This window comes from Eutrigla gurnardus (assembly GCF_963514095.1).
Source record: "Eutrigla gurnardus genome assembly, chromosome: 10".
NCBI lineage: Eukaryota > Metazoa > Chordata > Actinopteri > Perciformes > Triglidae > Eutrigla > Eutrigla gurnardus.
In genome coordinates, this window is record NC_139924.1 from 5,416,715 (window position 1) to 5,435,887 (window position 19,173).

The window sequence follows — 19,173 nt, forward strand, 5'->3', positions numbered from 1 at the left end:
CAAGAAACAAACTGAATAATTGGCAGAAAATATTGATAGAAAATGTATTGGCAACTATATTGATAACCAAATAATTGAACTAATATTTTAATCAGAAATATCCTAATACTATTATTATATATAATACTATTTTAATAAAATGATTATTATATAATAATCTTTTTTCCTTTATATGGTCATAACTTAACATTGTTGGAAATTGGACTGTTGGTTGGACAAAACAATTTGACGTCGCATTGGGCTTTGATTTTAAAAAAAATGTAATGGGCATTTTCTGACATTTTATAGACAAAACTGTTAATTTAAAAAAATGTATCTAACGATAATTTGATAATCAACAAATAATATATTCATTATGCTCAAAGCGTCATGTTATGTGTATAATTCTAAATGTATAAGAATGAACAGGTGTGTACATGTGAATACCATTTAAATCCCACAGTGACATCACACATCGTCTCTAAAGAGCCATACCTCGTTAAAGCACGTTTAACGAGGTATGTGTTATTGCCATAACAAGTCATTGCCATCCATGTAACCCTTGCTCCCTGACAGCATTGTGCAAACTAATTATTTACTGAGAGGTACTGCATTCTATGAAACTCTCTGATACACATTGGTCCACGTGTGGGGCCATACATTAAATAGAAGTTGTTTTTTGGAGATCTTAGATTTTAAGTGATTTATTGCTTTAGAATATGGACTGTCAGATCATTTCTTTTCCACACATCTGTTCACAGTATCAAACACACAGTCATTTCAAATGAGTTGCTTTGTACAGAAGTTTGTTTGAGTAATGTATCACTGTCTCTCCAGGCACTTTATCATTGCGTATTATTAAATACTCCTTAAATATAAGTATAGTGCCCATATTACACACAAAAACACAGTGGGTATCTGATTTAAATTTCACTTTAATAGGCCATAAAGCAAAGCTCAAAGAGAATGTATTAAAGAAAGAATCATCGTTCGTTAGTGCTCATCTAAAATGTAAAGTCTCTTGTTCAAACTGGTCTCCATGGAGACCGTAAAGCTGGTGATGATTCTGTTTCCATGGTAACGGCTTTAGTTTGAGTCCTCCTCCGATCCTTCGTCCTGAAACGTCACAAGGCAATAATGTTACCAACATTATATATGCACATTGTAGACTATATAACTCTTATTTTACCAGGATACTTACAAAGAGCAAAAAGTACTTTTATATAATTTTAAAACTCAAGGGTTATGACTTATTGGTTTACTCTATTTCAAGAGCAATTAGTTATTCCTAACATGTGTTTTCATATTCCATTAATCAATTCATTTTTACATTAAGTTGATTTAATTAATTTCAGTAAATGGAATAGCTTTGGGTTTTGGACTGTTTCATAAAGATGACATCACCTCAGGCTCAAGGAAATCACACAGGAGATTGTTCACTGTATTCAGATGTTTTTTACAGACAAAATGTCAACAGTTAAGTGAAAAAGTAAATGACAAAATCAATCATTTGGTAAGAAGATGACTGAGAATGTTTTAATCAGCGTCATCTAATGACATCAAACTTTAATACCGTGTGACTCGTATGTGTATGTCTCACCATGGGCTCCTGAGATTTGACAGCCATGATGTGTTTCTGATATGAAGAGATGATACAGTCTCGCCTGCAAAGCAATAAACAGTCGTGTTGTGACAAACGGATCTGTTTTTTTTTGGTTTTTGTTTTTTTTTTGTAGGGGGGACTCACTTGCTGGTAATGCCTCCTCCTGGTGGGAGCCCTGGCATCTCTTCTGCAGCCAGGAATTTGATCACATATAAAAGGTCAGGGTCCTCATCTCTGGACCTCATCATCTGGATAATTTCTGTAAAGGGGAGATCAAAACAATATGGTAAGTGATCAAGCTAACAGCAGTTTGAAGTGTAGATAATTTTTTTGTGGGGGTTTTGCTGACTGTTAGGCAGCGAATCACCTTCCACTTTCATATCGATCTGTTGCTCCAGCGCTGCCTCCTGCTGCAGTGCCTCTTGTGACACCTGGGGGGCGTTTGGGAAGCAGACAATGATGATGCTCATGTTATCCAAGCTGCCCTGCAGAGGGAGACAGAAATATCAAGAGTTTCACTGAAAGCGCCACAGATTTAGTTTTATTTAAAGTTGAAGCGAAGTAGACGGTGATGGAGGTCACTAATTGCATTTACTTTTGACAGCTTATTGTATAACTATTAGTTAGTCTGCATTTTAAGATTTTAAAAACAGATAATGACCATAAATTACACTAGTGTCATGTATCTTTAACTGTGCAAAACTATACATAGTTTTGAGTAGCGACACCTTATCTACAGTAAAGTGATATAATGTGGTTTGGACATGCAGTCTTCACCAGTATGCTACAGTAAGCCTTTTTAGGTAAATAGCACCCCATCCTGGCCAGGATAAAGACTCTGAGTTGAGCTGCAACACTGAGCTCACGTCAACTCACATTCGGTCCTAATCCGAGCCATGTGGAGCATTTCTTCCCTCCTATCCCATGTCCCAGGATGCTTTAATGCAGCTATTTATAGGGCTGCTAAGGGTTCGTCAGTGTCCAGACATGCAGTTACTAACAAGCTTCAAGAAGACCAGCAGGAGAAGTCTACTTACATAACAAGGTTTCCTCACAGAGACCGTACACCTGCTGTCAACAGCCCCTTCTTAATGTAAAGCATTCATAAATCCACCGGCTGTAATCCAATGAGCTGAGTTCAGAGGGATGGGTAGCAGTTCTGCTGAGCTAACACGACAGAGATACACTGTAATTAAGTAGATTCATACTATTTTTTTAAATTATATTTTGCAGTCGAAACCATGAAAGATAACTTTCATACTTTAAAATCAAGATTGACTGAGAATCTAGAATGACAAACAAAACAAAACTATGAATCCAAAAAATAATCACAGGGCATTTTCTGTCTTGTATATAGATATTCACCTGTGTCATGGTTAGGACTGGATATTGAACCTCAATGCTATTGTGATACTGATCATCACATTTGTTAATTGATTAGATTGGTTTTATTCCCCTTTCAATCAATAACATCCCTAGTTTTGGTTTGACAGGTTCCAGTGGCAAAACGCTATGTTCTGTTTGACTTTCCACTAATTCTTCCTTCCTGGTACAAATAGCTGAATCTGAAAGGTTGTTTCTCATTCAGTCATTCCAATCAGCTTCAAATGTATCCGGATCTTTCGTCATTTCATTTCCCTTTCCTATTGTTTGATGCACATTGTCTGTATACTATCGTAGTCTTGACATCTCACCTTATAGAGACAGAGGTCAATGACTTGTGTGCAAATCTCCCTCAGGTCATCGCACACCTGCAGTCGGCTGCGCACAAAGGCACACAGTTGCTCGTTACCAATGGCGTCCCACACACCGTCGCATGCTAGAATTAGGAACTCGTCTTCGGGCGTCCTCTCAAGCTCATACACTTCTGGCTCCGGCGACACGAGCTGCTCTGTCTGCGGCCTCCAGTCCACCTCCTTGAAGTCAAAGTCCCCCAGTGCTCTGGAAACGGCCAGCGAGCCGTTGACTCTCTGCAGGGTCACGGAGCCCCCAGCGTTCTGGATGCGCTCCTTTTCTCTGGGGTTGAACGGCTTGTGGTCCTCTGTGTAGAAGACGACCTTGCCGTTGCAGCAGAGCAGCGTGCGGGAGTCCCCGCAGTTGATAAAGTAAATGTGTCGCGGTGACATCATGACAGCCGCTGCAGTGGAACCACTGCGGTCCCAGTTGTCTTGGCGAGCCAGTTTGTGCATGTGGCGATCAATGTCCAAGAAACCTTCACGGATCCCCTCCTTCACCTGCTCGGGCTCCTCGTCTGCTTTGATCCCACCTGTGGGAAATGAGGGGGAAACATTTGGTTTTAAGACAGATTCACACTATGCTGACACCGCCGTGTTGTTTGTTTAGAGGCCCACGCTGCAGAGAAGACACTACCATCATTGTGGCCGACACAACGGTGTTGATCGTTTTGTGTCTTTGGTCTTTGAAACCCCAAACTGGACTTATTTTTACTTACTTTTTTTAAGTGTCCTGGCCATCATAGATGGCACAAGAGCTACAGACTGAATATTCAAGCCTTTTCATGTAATGATGATTGTTAATTTTCTCTTTTCTAATAAATCAATTCACAGCTCTAAAAGTATTAAACTTGACATTTGAATATAAGTTTTATCTCTGCTTTCTTTTGATTTTAACCTTCTTCATTTATTTGCTAGGTGCTTTAAAGAAAAGGACCAAGTGTTTTGAAAATTGATGCACGTTAATTGATGCCATTTTTATCAACTTTTAGTACTTAAAAACACTGTGGCTTGTTCAAATTCTCCCTTAAACCTAATTCATTTCGTTTATTATTAATCTGCAACCTTCGTGGACTTTTTTCAAAAACATATCTATCGTGCTAAAAGCAAAAGTTAGAAGCAGTGGTAGCAACACAACATATTTATTGGGAATATAAATGAATGAATTCAGTACGTTTTCAGTTTAAATGAAGACTTTGTTCAAACTTTTGATATGCCAAAGTGGTTCTACTTTACGTGATCTTGCATTACATTATTTGGAAGGTTCTGTTGTGTAAATGGAGAACAGCAAGAGCGTTTAAACTGTGAGAGTTGGTTGTTATGACAAATTGAAATGCCTTCCTTTCAAACAAACAACCACATAAATAATCATGTTAATCTTGTGTGTACTAATTGCTCTGTACCTGTTGCCAGGATGTGCTCCAGCAGTTTTTTGGAGCTGTACTCTGCCACTGTGGTGCCTGCATGTCCATCAAAAACAGCAAAGTATCCCCACTCTGTCAGCTCTCCTCTCAGCTCGGGCATGCAGGTGTGGGCGTCCTCCATCTGAGCCCTCCAGCCCTGCATGCTCGCCACGGCGTAGTTCACCCCCGACCGAGAACCCCCCTCTGACACGTGCTTCTCCAAGATGGGACGATCCAGGTATGGACTCGGCATGGCGTCGTCCTCCTCATCCAAACTGTCCTCCTCCCCAGACACCGTTTCCCTGGTCCCTCCTTTGAAGAAGAAGGTGACCATCTTCTCCGTCTCTTTGACCAGCTGGCGGAGGAAGGAGGGTACCTCCACGTTGCTGGCCCGCCTGGCCGTCTTCATCGCTCCGCGGAGCCTGTGCTCAAGCTTCCTGCTGGACCTGGCTGCAGCCCGTCTCTTCCTGGTGGCCCTCCTCCGACCCTGTGTTTTCCGCAGCAGGTCCAGCGCAACAGTTAAACCGCGGCACACCAAGCAGGTAAAAAAAAGTGACCTCAAATAAAGATAATCTTGTTAAATGACAAATATGAAAGCCATCCTTTAGCCTGTGGTTGGGAGAATCCTTCTGTCCTTTTTTCATTTGACCATAAGACCATCAGGTGTCTTCCTTTCTCTGTCTTCCTGTATTATGTCTTCCCTCCTTCTGTTCTTTAGCTGTCCTGTATCAGCCCTGCTCTTCTATTGGCTTAGCTATTTCTGTTGATTTATCCCTCTGCCCTGCCCCCACCTACTGCTTCTTCCCCTCCCTCTGTCCATGTACTGCTGCTGGGCAATCACCTGGCCTCCAAGGCAGCCCAGCTGACCTGTGTTCACACACATTATTACACGGATTACTATACGAGCATTTTACAACAGCACCGAGGGATCCTATAATAGATTGTATGTCTCTGATACAGGACATTCTCAATCCAAATAACTTAATTTTTTTTTCTTATTGGAGAGAAGTCACTGTAGAAAAACACATCTTAAATGGAATATAAAGACAGAATAAAAAGTGACTTTTTAAAATCTTTTTAAATGTGTGTTATATGGTGACAGTCCAACTTGCTCTGACTTCCGTGTTGTCACTGTGCGACAGCTATGTGTCCTGATCTCATTAACTGCTGTGTATTTGGAGCTCCTAACCGGGTTTACATGCTGGAACACTTGAGGTTTAACAGTGTTATGGACTATATGTGTTTATTCTGATCCAGCTTTAAGTAGGACTACGTAAAGCTTTTATTAGCTGCTGTCAGTGTTCCAGGTCACTGGTGTTTGTTTACCTTCATTAAGACAAATTGGATGACACAGAACTAGATTGCCCTGCGACTAAGTTGTCTATATTCAAAATGATTTGCACAGAATGTAGTTTAGTATAGAACTGTCAAATTAGATGTGATGCTTCAACGGAGATCTAGCTGATTGGTAGCGGCGAGCTCACTGGCATAGGTTTTTTATGATTCTGTGATTCAGTCATTTTAGATACAGATAAATATCTATCTAAAGTTTGCATCAGCTAACATTAGCCATAAAAAGCTACTGTTCGTACCAGACCAGGTAAGGCTTTAGCAGCAAACCCCCTGAGTGTATTGAGCTGAGCAAAGATCCATATTATCGCTTATGAATTCAATTGTAACTGACTTTGTCTCGCTTTAAACATCTTAATGCTGTATTCGTTATCATTGTCTTTGATGCTTTATTTAAAATGAAATAATATATTAGTCAAAAGAGGCCACACAAGCTCTTGCTCCTCTAACCATTTTCCATTAATAATGATCTGAACCGTCTGTGGCAGCATCTTTTCTACATCTACACACTGCTGCCCCCTACGTTTCACTACTGCGCATGTCTCACTTTCCATTTTAGAAAGCTTTTACTGGAGTTGAGTCTGTGCATTATTTATACTCTGGCTTTTATAACTATTTAGCTGTGATTGTTTGTATATTTGCAATTTATTTGTGAAATATACATACATATTATTAACCTTATATGCTGGTAAGCCGTGAAGCTGACTTTAGCCTGTCCATCTCTGTGTAGGTTTTGGATGCTCATGTTATACATTATTAATGACTTGTTACTCCTTCTCTTGCAGTCTGCCCCTATAAGATCCGGAGATGGAATCACATGATGAGGGACGCATAACAGCTATGAATGGGAGAAGACGACAGGCTCAGACAGACACAGGGACACGCTCTTCCTTCTCTCCCTTTGCTGTAGCGCACGTTCTTACAGCTGCAGTTAAAACGATGCGAGAGGAGGTGGAAGAGAGGAGGGAGGATGGCGGAGGGAGGCAGGCAGGGCGGGGCTGCTGAGTGACAGCAGTGGGAGGCAGGAGAGAGAGGAAGCTGCTCAACAGACGACGGAGGAGGAGGAAGAGCGAGAGAGTATATCCACAGGACGTGAGTTCCGGCAGCAGAGGAGGGGGGGGGCTTCCAGACTGGATGGGCCCAGCGATGCCTTGATGGAGTATGGGCCAGGTTTTAGGATTCTCCCACTGCCGTGAGTCTGCTTTTGTTCTGCTGTGTCCATCTGTGTTTCCGTGTGGCAGGTCTGCATATGTTTATTTCACTACACACCATCGTTTTGTGTGTATATTTCTATATCCCAGCTCAGCATCTTGTCTTGCTAACTGCTGTAAGCATCGTATGTGTTCAGCTCCTCCTCCCCTCCCTGCCTACTCTCCATTCCAATTCTTTAATGAACACATGGCTGAGTGGACGGATGCAGTGCGGAGGGAGGCCTATGCTGTTGTCGTTGCCTGCCATTGATTTTCAGATGGTTATGTGGTTGTTTACAAGAGGGCTTTGCAGGCAGACAGAATGCAAGTAATTTCTCCCCTCAAAGCTTCTTTTGTGCTGCGTTTTATTTTAGATCTGGTCACAGTACCGACCTGATATTCTCTGTAATTACATTAAATGGGTATATGATAATGTACATGTGGTCATACATGCTCAGAAGAGAATATGCTGCATCCTTCGCTGCAACTCGGATGATTTATTAGCTCATGTCATGCTGGCTATCATGTAATGTAGTGCAGGCCTTGACTGCTGCCAGTTCATCTCTGTAAGGAGTGAGAGTGTTTATTTATGTTATTAATCAGATCACGTTAATAAACCTGTGTTGACTTTTTTGATAGGCACCCTAGAATGGATATGAATGTCACTAAAATGAATATATAATGCATAATATTTAATGTAAAACTGTGTCTGGTTTCTTCCAGAGGAATATGGCTCTGTGGCGTCCACTCCAGACTCGACGCCTCCATGCACCGACGGTACGAAGCAGACACGTGACACCAATCCTGCCTCACAATACTTACAAGAATAAGAGATCCCTGCTTCTTTTTCTTTTGAACATAACATCTGAGGAATACATCTGAACATCTCTCATCTATAAAACACTAGCATGGGTTACCACAGAAGTACATTTTTGATCACAGCTACATTTTGGAAGAAGACATGTTCATTCACTATTAAAAGAGGGTTTCATTCACTTTAGATGTCACATCTTTTTCTCAAAACCTGGCTGCTTTCATGTGCCATGTCTGTCTATCTTTCTATCCCTCTCCTCGTATGACACTGAACTACACAGGGTTAGCAGGAGTCTCTAGAATTCAATAAACTTTGCTTAGGGTGACCACATTGATTTATTTTTGTCTTCATTCAGGCGGAAATGAGGAGTCTGAGATGTGCGAGCTGCAAACAGCCAGAGAGTGGTCTGACGATGAGGAGGGGGGAGATGGAGATCCAGATGATGACGAGGGATTGGCTTCATCCCCGTCCATCTGGGGCACGCCGCGCCAGAACTCCCCCGAGCTGACTTTCTCTTACATAGCCATCGCAGAGGCCGAATCGGTCGGAGCCTCGCGACACCTCCGTGACCGACGCAGGTGCAGCTCTCGGGGAAGTCGCAGTCCTTTGTTCCGCACCGACACCCTGGAAACACTTTTGGACTCCCCCGACGCAGACTGGGACCCACATGCCTTCCTCAGTCGAGAGGAAGAAGATGAGGCATCAGAGAGGAGAGAGCGGGAAAGAGTGGAGGCGAGTGCGGTTGTGAGGAGGGAGCAGCACAGACAAACTACAATCCAGCCCTCGCCCCAAAATCTGGACCCAGAACCTCAGGGGACAGACGCAGGAATCCAAAGACAGGAGTCTCCAAGAAGTCTGGCCCAGATTGCCAAGTCTGCGTCTTCCCAGCATCAGAGCCCCCCACAGATACTTCAGGGTAAGAAAAGGGAGGAATGTGTGAAGACCTTGTTTTATTCTGTGTGGTGGAAAAGCAGTATCTAGGAATGCTCATGAGGGCCCAAGACAAGATTAATTTTACCAGCTGCGACAGCTTGTGGCTGGTATTGTTTTCACATTGTGTGAGAGAGAGAGAGAGAGAGAGTGTGTGCTCCTATAACAGGAGTACTGTGCCGTGTCTTTATCTGTCTGCCTGTCTGTCCGTGGACAGATCATGTCAGCACAATATCGTCAAAACCCTTCAATATCAGTCACACTTCCAGGTGTGTAGTTGAGATCAAAGTGATGTTTCAAGATGAGTTTGGTCTGAGCAAGGGCGCCACTTCGGACAAAAGCGTCTGCTAAATGTAAATGAAAATGTAAGTAACAGGATAGGAAGTGGCAAAAGAGCCATTCATAGATAGTGAATAATTAGTTCATATTTCCCAGAATGCTATTTCCTGAAGAAAATGTGTACACTTGTTTTGACCTACATCTGGAACATTTTTTGTGCAATTACTGTGGCACACTGTGTTTTTATCAAATGTAATGTAGTCAAATTCAGCTGATCACGTACAGCAAGACAGTGGTGATGTCATCGTGACAGTGAAATCATCTTTTGTTTCCCAGCAGCAGCCGCCTCACCGACCCCCGAGCCAGAGTCTCCCGTCACCAGGGAAACCATTTCAGTCACGCTGCTCACATCCGTGCGACCCAGAGGGCCGGCATCTGCATCGTCAGCTGCCATTAGTAGAAACTCTCAGGAACAGCTGGTCAGCAGTCACTGGTTATCAGCACTTAACTTATCAGAGGATCCGACAGTATGCACCCACATAACAGGTACAAGATTCACATCCGTATTTTAAAATATTCTCGCCTCGCCACCTTCCTCCCACCCCTGTCTGTCTTGTAGCTGAGCGCAATCCTCTTGCTAACCTTGTTAATCAATACTTTAAATAAGGAAAATATCAGATTTCGCTTACAGCATGGGCCTTCGAGTGCAGGCAGACAAAGATAGACCCACCCCCCCCTCCACAGGAAGTCCTGCCTGTTCATTTAGTCTCCATAGTTACTCTCTCCCGAGATTTCAGGAACGATCGGCTAATTGTGGGGAAAGCATTCTTTGCATTGCACTTTGTGTGTGTGTGTGCGCGTGTGTGTGTGTGTGTGTGTGTGTGTGTGTGTGTGTGTGTGTGTGTGTGTGTGTGTGTGTGTGTGTGTGTGTGTGTGTGTGTGGTTTCTTTATATGCAGGTTTGTGGCAGGTATGTAGGAGTGTTTGAGACACAAAGAAAGCGGGAGATAACACCCTGTCTTCCAGTGTGTTGGCATTTTAAGTGCACAGACAGTCAGAGTAGAGCTGACTTATTTTAGTGGATGTGGGGGTTCAGTAAACCCTCAGACCGTTGATGAATGTGTGGCCCAGCCGATGACAGGGTTTAGGGTGTCCCGAATACTTAGCTCACATGATGCATCAATTGGAACACCAGATCTTCTGGTCTGAGTAGTTGTTTTAGTTGCTGCATCAAACCTCAATGCTTTTTTGGAGACTGAAATGTGTGTCTAACACAAAATGACTGTCAAATATCAAAAGCTGGACAATTTTGAAATAATTTCAACAGCATTTACAGCTCCTAAACTAGAAAAAGTGAGGTCATCACCAGAAAATCCTCATCTATTTATTATCCGTAGTGGTGACACAGAAAAGTTTGGCTTGGTAGCATAAGAGAAAATAAACCCTGGTTCTCCCGTTTCAGGTGTTCGAGGGCATGAACATAAGCACGACTTTATATAACTTTATCGGAGTTCAAAGGAATACCTTAAATTCTCTCTGCTTCAGAACGTTTGCATTAACAAGAAGAAGATCTGGTGATTTTGAGATTTTGCAGAGATTGCCGTGAAACGCCTCTTTATGTGTGAAGCTGTTGGAGTCTTGATGAGAGGTGGGCGGTGCTGCGAACAAGATTATTTTGGGCCGTCAGGCTGTTGGACTGCTGAGCGAGCAGAGGGTGGCCAAAAACAGCTCAGAGGGGCGAGGGGAGTTTAGCGGGACGGAGAGAGGGACAGAGGGTGTGAGGGGAAACGCTGGAGCAGCAACCAAAATGGCCAGTAAAGGTGAGGACATGCGCTTGGAGTGAAAAGAGGATTATTTAAGACACCTGTGGAGACTATGTTTAGGTTTTGGCTCACATTTGTGTGAGCTGGCTGTCAGCTACTGCATAGAGCTATGTTTGATTACAGAGAAAAGGGGTTGAAGATACCATTTCTTGTCTAGTAGTGGACTGTGTAGCTTTGTGACTGTGGTGTGGTGGTGAGGACGCTGGACTATCAGGAGACTGAAGGGGGAAATTGAGCGTTTCTCTTTGATCATTTTACAAGCAGAGTCTCCGGAGACGGCAGCGTCCGTCGGCAAGAGGTGTGTTTGGCTTTCAACTGATGAGCTGCTCACATGTAGTCTCCGTATCAGTAGCCTTCATTTAAATTAGTGACCGTAATTCAAATTACTGTAAAGTGGCGTGCGGTGGCATGCTTCTGGCAGATAGTTGACTTTGCCGGCTGGGTTCTCTTACATGTTAGTGTTTCCTCTTTAGGCTGAAGAGCTGGCACGAGCAGAGACATCTCACACTGCAGTACTATGAGATTTCATCATATACATGGGCCATGTGATTTATGTCCCTATCGGTTAATTGGCTGGTTGTTTAATTGGATCAATTGATTCATTGATGGATTAGTAATTCCCTCTTCAGATCACTACACTAAAGGTCAATTCTGCTGGTTTTCGATTGGGTTGTTGTACAGAGAATGTGAAACTGAAGTGAGTAATACTCACCAATTACTAAGTAATGTGCTGTGTCATCACAGCTACTGATATGCTGATACAGCTGCACACGAAGTACACTGGAACTATATTAATGTTAGTACAACTGCCAGAGTTCAGGTAGGATATAAATGGCGATAGAAACAGGAAGTCTGAAGTCTTCCCCCTAAGGGTTCCCTTATATATTACCCCCATATAGTACCCTATTATATCCAACAATTCATAAGTGTAACAGAATATAACATGACATTTATGAAAGAGATGCAGCGATCTGACTACTTCATAACCGATACCTGGGCCTTCACCAAGTATTGATCCGATACCCGTGTTTTTTCATAAGCTGTATGCCTCAGTGTGTGGAAGAGAGGGATCATGTATCCAATACATGATCGGCCTGTTTTAACCGATACCCAATCAGTATCAGTATTAGCCTCTAGCTGATGATGCAGCTATTGTTTGTACATAAGTGTGAAAATGGTGGCACTGCATCCGACCAAGAAACATCATTTTTACACTTTGGTTTTTGTACTGATTAAGCATACAAAGTGTCAAATAGTTTAAAAGTGCTGGTAGTAGGATTTTATCACCTTTGGCTAGAGCCACGCTAACAGGCATCTCCCTGTTTCATCTTCATGCTAAGCTAAGCTAAGCGACTCCTCTGTGTGTTGGTGTCTTTCTTTTGTTCTCATTAAATGATTCGCTTACTCTGACACGATGTGCTGAGCAACCCTGTCCCAGAAAGACAGCAGCACATAAAAAACCCGTTGGACAGGTGTGTTGCATGCAGGGGCATCATAGGTATTAATTGTGTGCAGCGATGCTTATAAATACTAACCCACCTGCTGTCAGTGCACTCTATTCAAAGAGGCTTCCCTTTATTCTAATGCTGAGGCTTAGCATTTCACTGCATGACCAGCACAACCAGCTATGCACCCTGTAATTACACAACACAGAAGAAGCACGTTTTATAATGTGTCATGGTCGTTCATAGAGGATCATGCGGTTATGTGAAGAGAACATGTTTGAAATCATGTCTTCTACTGCATATACTAAGTTGTCCACTCGTGAATGCATGACTCTACGGATGCCTCGGCCTCCAAGGCAGTTGTTGCCGGGTGACGGAGAGCGACACCAACAGGGTGTGGAAAGAAAAGGGGCTGCCGAGTGCCTGACGTCTGTCAGCAGGTGCTGTGAAAGGCTGCATTTAAACTCTCCTCACCCGCTCGCTTGCCTCTTTCATCTGAGGTCTAAATTTAGCCGGAGCCTGACGTGTCCTCATATCTGCTGTGTTCTCCGTTGCTGGAGGCTGGATCTCCCGCTCTGCCACTTCTCTGGACTCATTTCCACTTCCTATCTCTTGTCAGAACAACTTCCTGTTACTCTTCCTTCAACTAGTTCCAAAAAATGAATGTGGGCCTACAGACTGGAGGCTGAGTGATGTTCCTGCAGCACCTCTTTTAAAACCAGGAAGGGATGCAGTAAATCACGTTTCTATCAGCTGCTTACAGCTTGAACATCTCATACAAACCAGCTTATTTATGATCTTTACACACATATATGACTTCACAAATTGGGTGATTGATAAAGTACCAACAGTATTATCATTATAATCCTCTAGACTGGTTTAGGACCCAAAATGTTTCAGAATGAAAAATAAAATGTCTCATTATCCGTCTCTCCCCCCTGGTTTTTCTACTCTTTTCACCTTCTTTTTCTCACCTTCTTTTCTCTTCCTCCTTCCACTCAGTGATGGACCTGATCTACTGGAAGGACACGGAGCGAACAGGCATGATCCTAACAGGGTTAGTGGTCGGCCTGCTGTCCCTGTTCCAGCTCAGCATTATCACTGTGGTCTCCACAGTCTCCCTGGCCGTCATGTGCTTCACCATCTCCGTACGCATCTACTACCAAGTCCTCTACCTCCTCAACTGGGGGGACGGACAACATCCCTTCAAGTAAGATGCTATGCTTTTATTTATTCATGAAAGACAGTGGACATTTCTCCAGCTTCTCTTAAAAGCCTAAAGAGAGCGGTGCAAAACAAGAACCTGAGTTCATGTTATCACAACCCTTTCCAACCCAAATTCAAATCGTTTTCTGCATTTTATAATTCACATATTGTTTGTTTTGCTGTCATCCAATTAATGAATATTAAGAGGCTCTGATATTGGTTATTAATGGGTGGGGTTTCTATTAGCATGCTTATGTTGAGGTTCAGTCAGGTAGTCATTGTAATACATTGTTTGTATGCAAATGTGTGTTTTTATGCTGTTTTTTGTACACTTTAATTAACTATTGATCAGTGATAGCCCTTCCTATGTATGACATGACAGCTGCATAGACTAACTTGATTATAAAAGCCTGGTGTTGACCTAGTGTATTGCAACGCTTGGGCCTTTTGACCTGTGGACACTGACTTATTTTTTTCGTCTTCCTTTTTTTCTGCACCTCATGTCCACTTCTTGTTGTCTCGTTTTCTCTCAGGTCATACCTGGACCTGGACATCAGCTTCAGTGGGGAGGACGCTGACCAGTATATGCAGCAGGCCATCGTCATGGCTCTGTCTGCTGTAAACTCTCTGAAGGGACTCTTTTTTGTTGGGAGCCTCTTGGAGTCCATCAAGGTGAGCTTAGCTAACAAATTAAGTTCATCTTCCTTCTATATTTATGCAGGCTGTTCTGTCTCGAGAGCTTCTCCCCCTCATTAACCCAGACATCAGTCTCTGGATTCTTTCATTTTGCCCATCATCGGTCATCTCCCTCCCTCCGTCACTGGAGATGACAGCATCGCCATGCCAACCGTCTCTCTCATTATGCTTGCAGTTTAGAGTTGATGACTCCGAAATTAGGACAATATCACTCATGGTAACTGTCAGCACCAACGACATGTTTTTGGTAGTCATATGGAAAGCAAAATAAAAGCCTTTCAAATAGATTTGAATTGGTACTGACAGCATGGAGACGAGGCCTTCTCATCTATGCTCTTTATCCAGACTCAGGTTTACCTCTCTCGCTAGCTAACGCATTATTTTAATGTTTATCAAACTTACATGTAGATTCATCTCTCTGTATCACTTGCCACCACCCGAAGTATGTTGCCACACTCCTACACCTTTTTGTATCGATGGGATGTATAGGTACGCACTGTTGCATATAAAATGACTTGAAGTTTTTCATTGTTGAAGAGTAATCTTGTATAAGAAAGGATGTCCCTGCAGTATAAAATATTTTTTTAATACATTACACATAAAGAATGTTTGCCTAAAGTGAATAGATAAACCAATGATAATACAGACGTTAGTATTATTTATTATATGTCGAAACATGTAGAAACGTGTGCAGAAACCTCATAGAAGGTACATAATAATGTCGTGTGAACACACAGCAGATATCAATATCACTATATAGAGAAACAATATATCTTCACACTAATCCATAGAAAAGGTCACAGCGAGTGTCAGATTTATGACCAGTGTCCTGTACATTCATTGGTATAGTATTTCAAGCATCATTTTTAATGCCTGATCTTTTAAATGACAGTTTTGTAATGGATAAGTTTCATATAACTGTGTTTTAAAGTGTTTTTTCTTTCGATAATTCTAAAAACTTTTATTACTATAGCTGCAAAACCAAGAAATCCATAATAAATCCTCAATGTGTGTGTGTGTGTGTGTGTGTGTGTGTGTGTGTGTGTGTGTGTGTGTGTGTGTGTGTGTGTGTGTGTATATATATATATATGAGCACTAAGTTCCAATAAAACCTAATATAATTGTGGCATTTCAGTAATTAATAGGAGCAGTTTGAGACCAGACAGACTTAACACATTTGCAGTAAGTGGGGAGTCAGTGTGAGCTGACTGAGCCCCCTAAATCCCAGGACCTCCCGGGCTCAACCCTGACCTGGCCGGTATGCGGCCTGACACAGGGGAGGAGGTACGCAGAGACGCCGGGATGAGCTGGATTCTCTTTCCATCTGAGACAGGGGGGGCATATCAGGGCAACACTGGATCCCGTACAGCACCGTGACACTGTGAGATATTTGGGGAGACACAGACACCCATATTGGGAGTCTCAGATTTGGAGCTCTTTCCTTTCTTCGTCAAGGAGAAAATGATGTCAGCTTGGATCGTGTATTGGATTGCATTATGCCAAACTGTTGCATGATTTACTTCTTTCTGCAGACATGCATTAATGAGAGTTAAACTTCTTTCTCTTGGTCTTAGTTCCTGGTTCTGATGTACCTGGTGACGTACCTGGGGAAACTGTGCAATGGCCTTACTCTGCTCATCATCAGTAAGAAATCCATCTCACTGCTGGAAATATGGAGTCTCTTCAGATACTGAACTGCTTTCATGTTAACTATTCTCTCTTTCTTCCCCAGGTATGATCGCTCTCTTTTCTCTACCACTTTTCTACAAGCAACGCCAGGTAATAGTTAATTATTTATACAGTCACTTTAATGCGTCCTTTATTTCCATATCCATAAACACGATTCTGCATTTCTGTTACGTCACAGGAGCAGGTGGACGTCTTCTTTGCAAAAATCCAGGCCCACATTGACAACGTCAAGGACATGTGAGTATGGCGCCACCTTCTGGCAACAGTGTTGCCATCATCACTGGTATTTTGCTGTTGTGCGTTCAACTGTCTGTCACACTATAATCAAATGGAACATGCTCAGAACCAAAAATGTAGCGTCTGGGATAGATCCTAAATGTGTTGTCCTAACTACTTTTCTGTTTATCGTCCACAGCTTTCAAAGACTTGCCCAGGGTGGTGGCCCTCCTCCCGACCCAACCCCTGGTGGCGCCAAACCCAAAACCCAGTAAACACTGATGGACAAGAACTTAAAGAAAAGCTCCCAGAGTCGCAGGCTGTCACTCAGATGTCTTACCCAGCAGTCTGAGCTCAGAGATCCAGAGAACGGAGCTCCAGAGACTAGGGACGGGAAGGGAGGTTACTTAAAAGGACAATGACGAGGATCACACATTTATACTCTTAACTGTATCTAAGTTATGGGGGGGGTTGGAGGTCGGGATTTGGGTAAAACGTAATCAAGGTGTATGAATCCTGGATGAGACTCTGCTGACGTCAGAGATGGAAACGACACGGCGGGAACATTCGCTGTTTTTAATTTGTACAAATGACTCAAGAAGTGTCTTAGTGATTGAGAGCTGTAGTCCAAATGAGCTACTGAGAACAGGAATGGAGAGTTCCCACAACGACAGCTACTCAGCTGTTTAGGTGGAAAACAGGGGTCATCATTATTCATGGCAGCCGTAACACTGGCAATTAAAGATGCATGTGTCAGCACATGTACATTTCTGAATGCATTTCATTCTCATGACTGTTTCTCTGTGTGTATGCTAGTATGAGTGCACGTGTGTGTGTATGCTAGTATGAGTGTGTGTGTGTAATTCTTGCAAACAGCTTGCTGGAAATGAAAATGTTACTACAAGCAATTAAAGTCCCATTACTTCTTTATTTTCCTCAGCTTTCTGTTTCTTCTAGCATTCACTTTCATTCACATGATCATTCATTTTTTGTTTCGTTCTCATGTCGCTTACACCAGTGGGAATGATTCTGCTTCGTTAACTAACATGTATTATAAGTAGAAGTTAATCACGTGAGAGGAAGTTCCTTATTAGCGTAGCATCAGAAAAGCTCACGGTGTCGGTGTTGGTTGTAGGACGAATGGATTGAACATATAAAGCACTAAGATTTCAGACCCATCTCAGCTCTTAATGTGAACATGTCCGGCCTTGTGAATGAATGTGGGAGTGAATGACAGCAGGTGCCTTTCTAACTGCAGGTTAAAGTGCATGATCTGATTCACAGTACTTATCAGACAACATCGACTTCTCCTCCCATAGCAAACCGCCTGTCATCACCCGACCATCGCCTTCCTGAGAACAGCGTTTTCTACGTGTACAATAAGTGTGATGTGCACCATGACAAGGTATCATACAGAATTGTAAACTGATCCATTTTAGGAATAATAAAAACCATTCAGGATCATCTACAGCTCCACGTTTCCCTCTAGTGGTTGCTTTAAAAGCTCTCACCAACATGTTTCCTGATTTACTTCTGTGCTGCAGTGAAAGCATTGTTATGGTTACAGGATTGAGCCATTCAGTAAAACCCAAACATGATAGCCTGCTAGTCTTACACATCATGTTCATGTTGCCTCCTATGGCAGTAAAACACATTTAGATTTTTGTCTTGCATTTCTTAAGCAAAGCAAATGCAGAAAACTTAGACTTAGACTTATCTTTATTGATCCCTTTGGGATGACTCCCGCAAGGAAATTGGATATCCAGCAGCTTATAAAAAACGTATATAAATATAAATATACAAAGTAAACAAAGAGTAAACAATAAACTCTTCGCTAAATAATAAACTCTTAGCTAAATAAGAGTGAAATTACAGAGTAAAAATATCTATCCACACAGCTGGGCACATAGAAAAAGGATAATTAACTGAGATCACTCTTATCAAACTATTATATCTGAAGAATTCATGTTAATGTAGTCAAACTGAAATCATTTTGTAATACCGTCTCACTAATTCTAGACCACCAGATGCTGAGGTTTTCATATTTGCTGGATACAGGGAAGATACGTTAGTTAGTAGTAAAACAGACACAATCAGCTGTTACATGTATAATACTAGTATACTGAGTAGCCTATGTATTCTAGAAAATATTTTAAATCTTGGAAAAATAAACTGCCTTTTCTATTTTTATCAGAGAGATGGATAGATATAGTTTCAAAACTGGACATAAATAATTATTTTAATTATCTTATGAGTGGAAATTACCATATTATTGTTGTATTCCCAACATTAGATATAAAAGGGACCTTTAAATCAGTAAGACGGGTCTGTTTGTCAACCACCAGGGGGCGACACAAGTCAAGAAATTAGTTTTATTTAAGTTTTCCAAGTTTGTCCGACGGTTTGGGACTGGGAAACCGGATCACTTCAGCCACTTGATAGTTTTTGAAAACTACCCAATCAGAGGACGAGTTACCTTTGAATGTGTCTCTGTCTTATACACGTGTCCCTTCACTGAGCTGGGGTTTGGTCTTACTGTGGATTCTCCAGCAGCCACAGTTTGTGGCCCCTGGATGCCCTTTCCAGACTCCCCCGGCTAACTTAAAGTAGGTCAGGTGGTCTAAGGTTTGACATTTCAGGACTTCGTGTGTCGGGTTCAGAATGGACATCCAGGTTGTCTTCTTTCTCACTGCTGAGGACAAGACTTGCTTTATCAGATTCAAACCCAATGAGCTCATCATAGTTAGTTGTGCTTATTAAAACAACATCCACAGATTGATTGAGTCTGTTGTAATGTCCCAGAAGAGTCCAGTACGAG

At 42.3% G+C, this 19,173-nt stretch overlaps 2 protein-coding genes across 4 annotated transcripts; one reads left to right on the forward strand and one right to left on the reverse strand.

Moving 5' to 3' along the window:
- Window positions 1–1,493: 1,493 nt before the first annotated feature.
- ppm1na (protein phosphatase, Mg2+/Mn2+ dependent, 1Na (putative)) lies at window positions 1,494–5,432 on the reverse strand. Of its 2 annotated transcripts, none has more exons than XM_084019580.1 (5): window positions 4,719–5,430; window positions 3,277–3,848; window positions 1,950–2,067; window positions 1,727–1,841; window positions 1,494–1,643 (listed from the first exon to the last, which is right to left on the reverse strand). In XM_084019580.1, exons 1-5 carry the CDS (start codon window positions 5,125–5,127, stop codon window positions 1,526–1,528), a joined length of 1,332 nt encoding a protein of 443 aa, XP_083875706.1. In that variant the 5' UTR covers window positions 5,128–5,430; the 3' UTR covers window positions 1,494–1,525. The 2 variants fall into 2 exon arrangements, 1 of the variants encoding a protein (XP_083875706.1); XR_014597846.1 differs by lacking the exon at window positions 1,494–1,643 and adding an exon at window positions 2,620–2,749 and having other exon boundaries at window positions 1,819–1,841; window positions 4,719–5,432.
- Window positions 5,433–7,088: 1,656 nt separating this feature from the next.
- rtn2a (reticulon 2a) lies at window positions 7,089–17,283 on the forward strand. Of its 2 annotated transcripts, none has more exons than XM_084019690.1 (10): window positions 7,089–7,260; window positions 7,982–8,035; window positions 8,428–8,988; window positions 9,618–9,827; window positions 13,551–13,758; window positions 14,288–14,426; window positions 16,025–16,094; window positions 16,183–16,229; window positions 16,318–16,376; window positions 16,555–17,283. In XM_084019690.1, the coding sequence occupies exons 1-10, from the start codon at window positions 7,230–7,232 to the stop codon at window positions 16,628–16,630; spliced, it is 1,455 nt and encodes a 484-aa protein (XP_083875816.1). In that variant the 5' UTR covers window positions 7,089–7,229; the 3' UTR covers window positions 16,631–17,283. The 2 variants fall into 2 exon arrangements, with proteins under 2 accessions (XP_083875816.1, XP_083875817.1); XM_084019691.1 differs by having other exon boundaries at window positions 9,621–9,827.
- Window positions 17,284–19,173: the final 1,890 nt, after the last annotated feature.

Excerpts from the sequence above, each read along its gene's own strand:
- ppm1na (XM_084019580.1), bottom strand. The coding sequence starts at position 5,127 with ATGAAGACGGCCAGGCGGGCCAGCAACGTGGAGGTACCCTCCTTCCTC. Across the intron at positions 3,849-4,718 it reads GGAGCACATCCTGGCAACAG|GTGGGATCAAAGCAGACGAG; the intron begins GTACAGAGCAAT and ends CATTTCCCACAG. Across the intron at positions 2,068-3,276 it reads TTGACCTCTGTCTCTATAAG|GGCAGCTTGGATAACATGAG; the intron begins GTGAGATGTCAA and ends CTCCCTCTGCAG.
- rtn2a (XM_084019690.1), top strand. The coding sequence starts at position 7,230 with ATGGGCCAGGTTTTAGGATTCTCCCACTGCC. Across the intron at positions 14,427-16,024 it reads GCCTCTTGGAGTCCATCAAG|TTCCTGGTTCTGATGTACCT; the intron begins GTGAGCTTAGCT and ends TCTTGGTCTTAG. Across the intron at positions 16,095-16,182 it reads CCTTACTCTGCTCATCATCA|GTATGATCGCTCTCTTTTCT; the intron begins GTAAGAAATCCA and ends TTTCTTCCCCAG.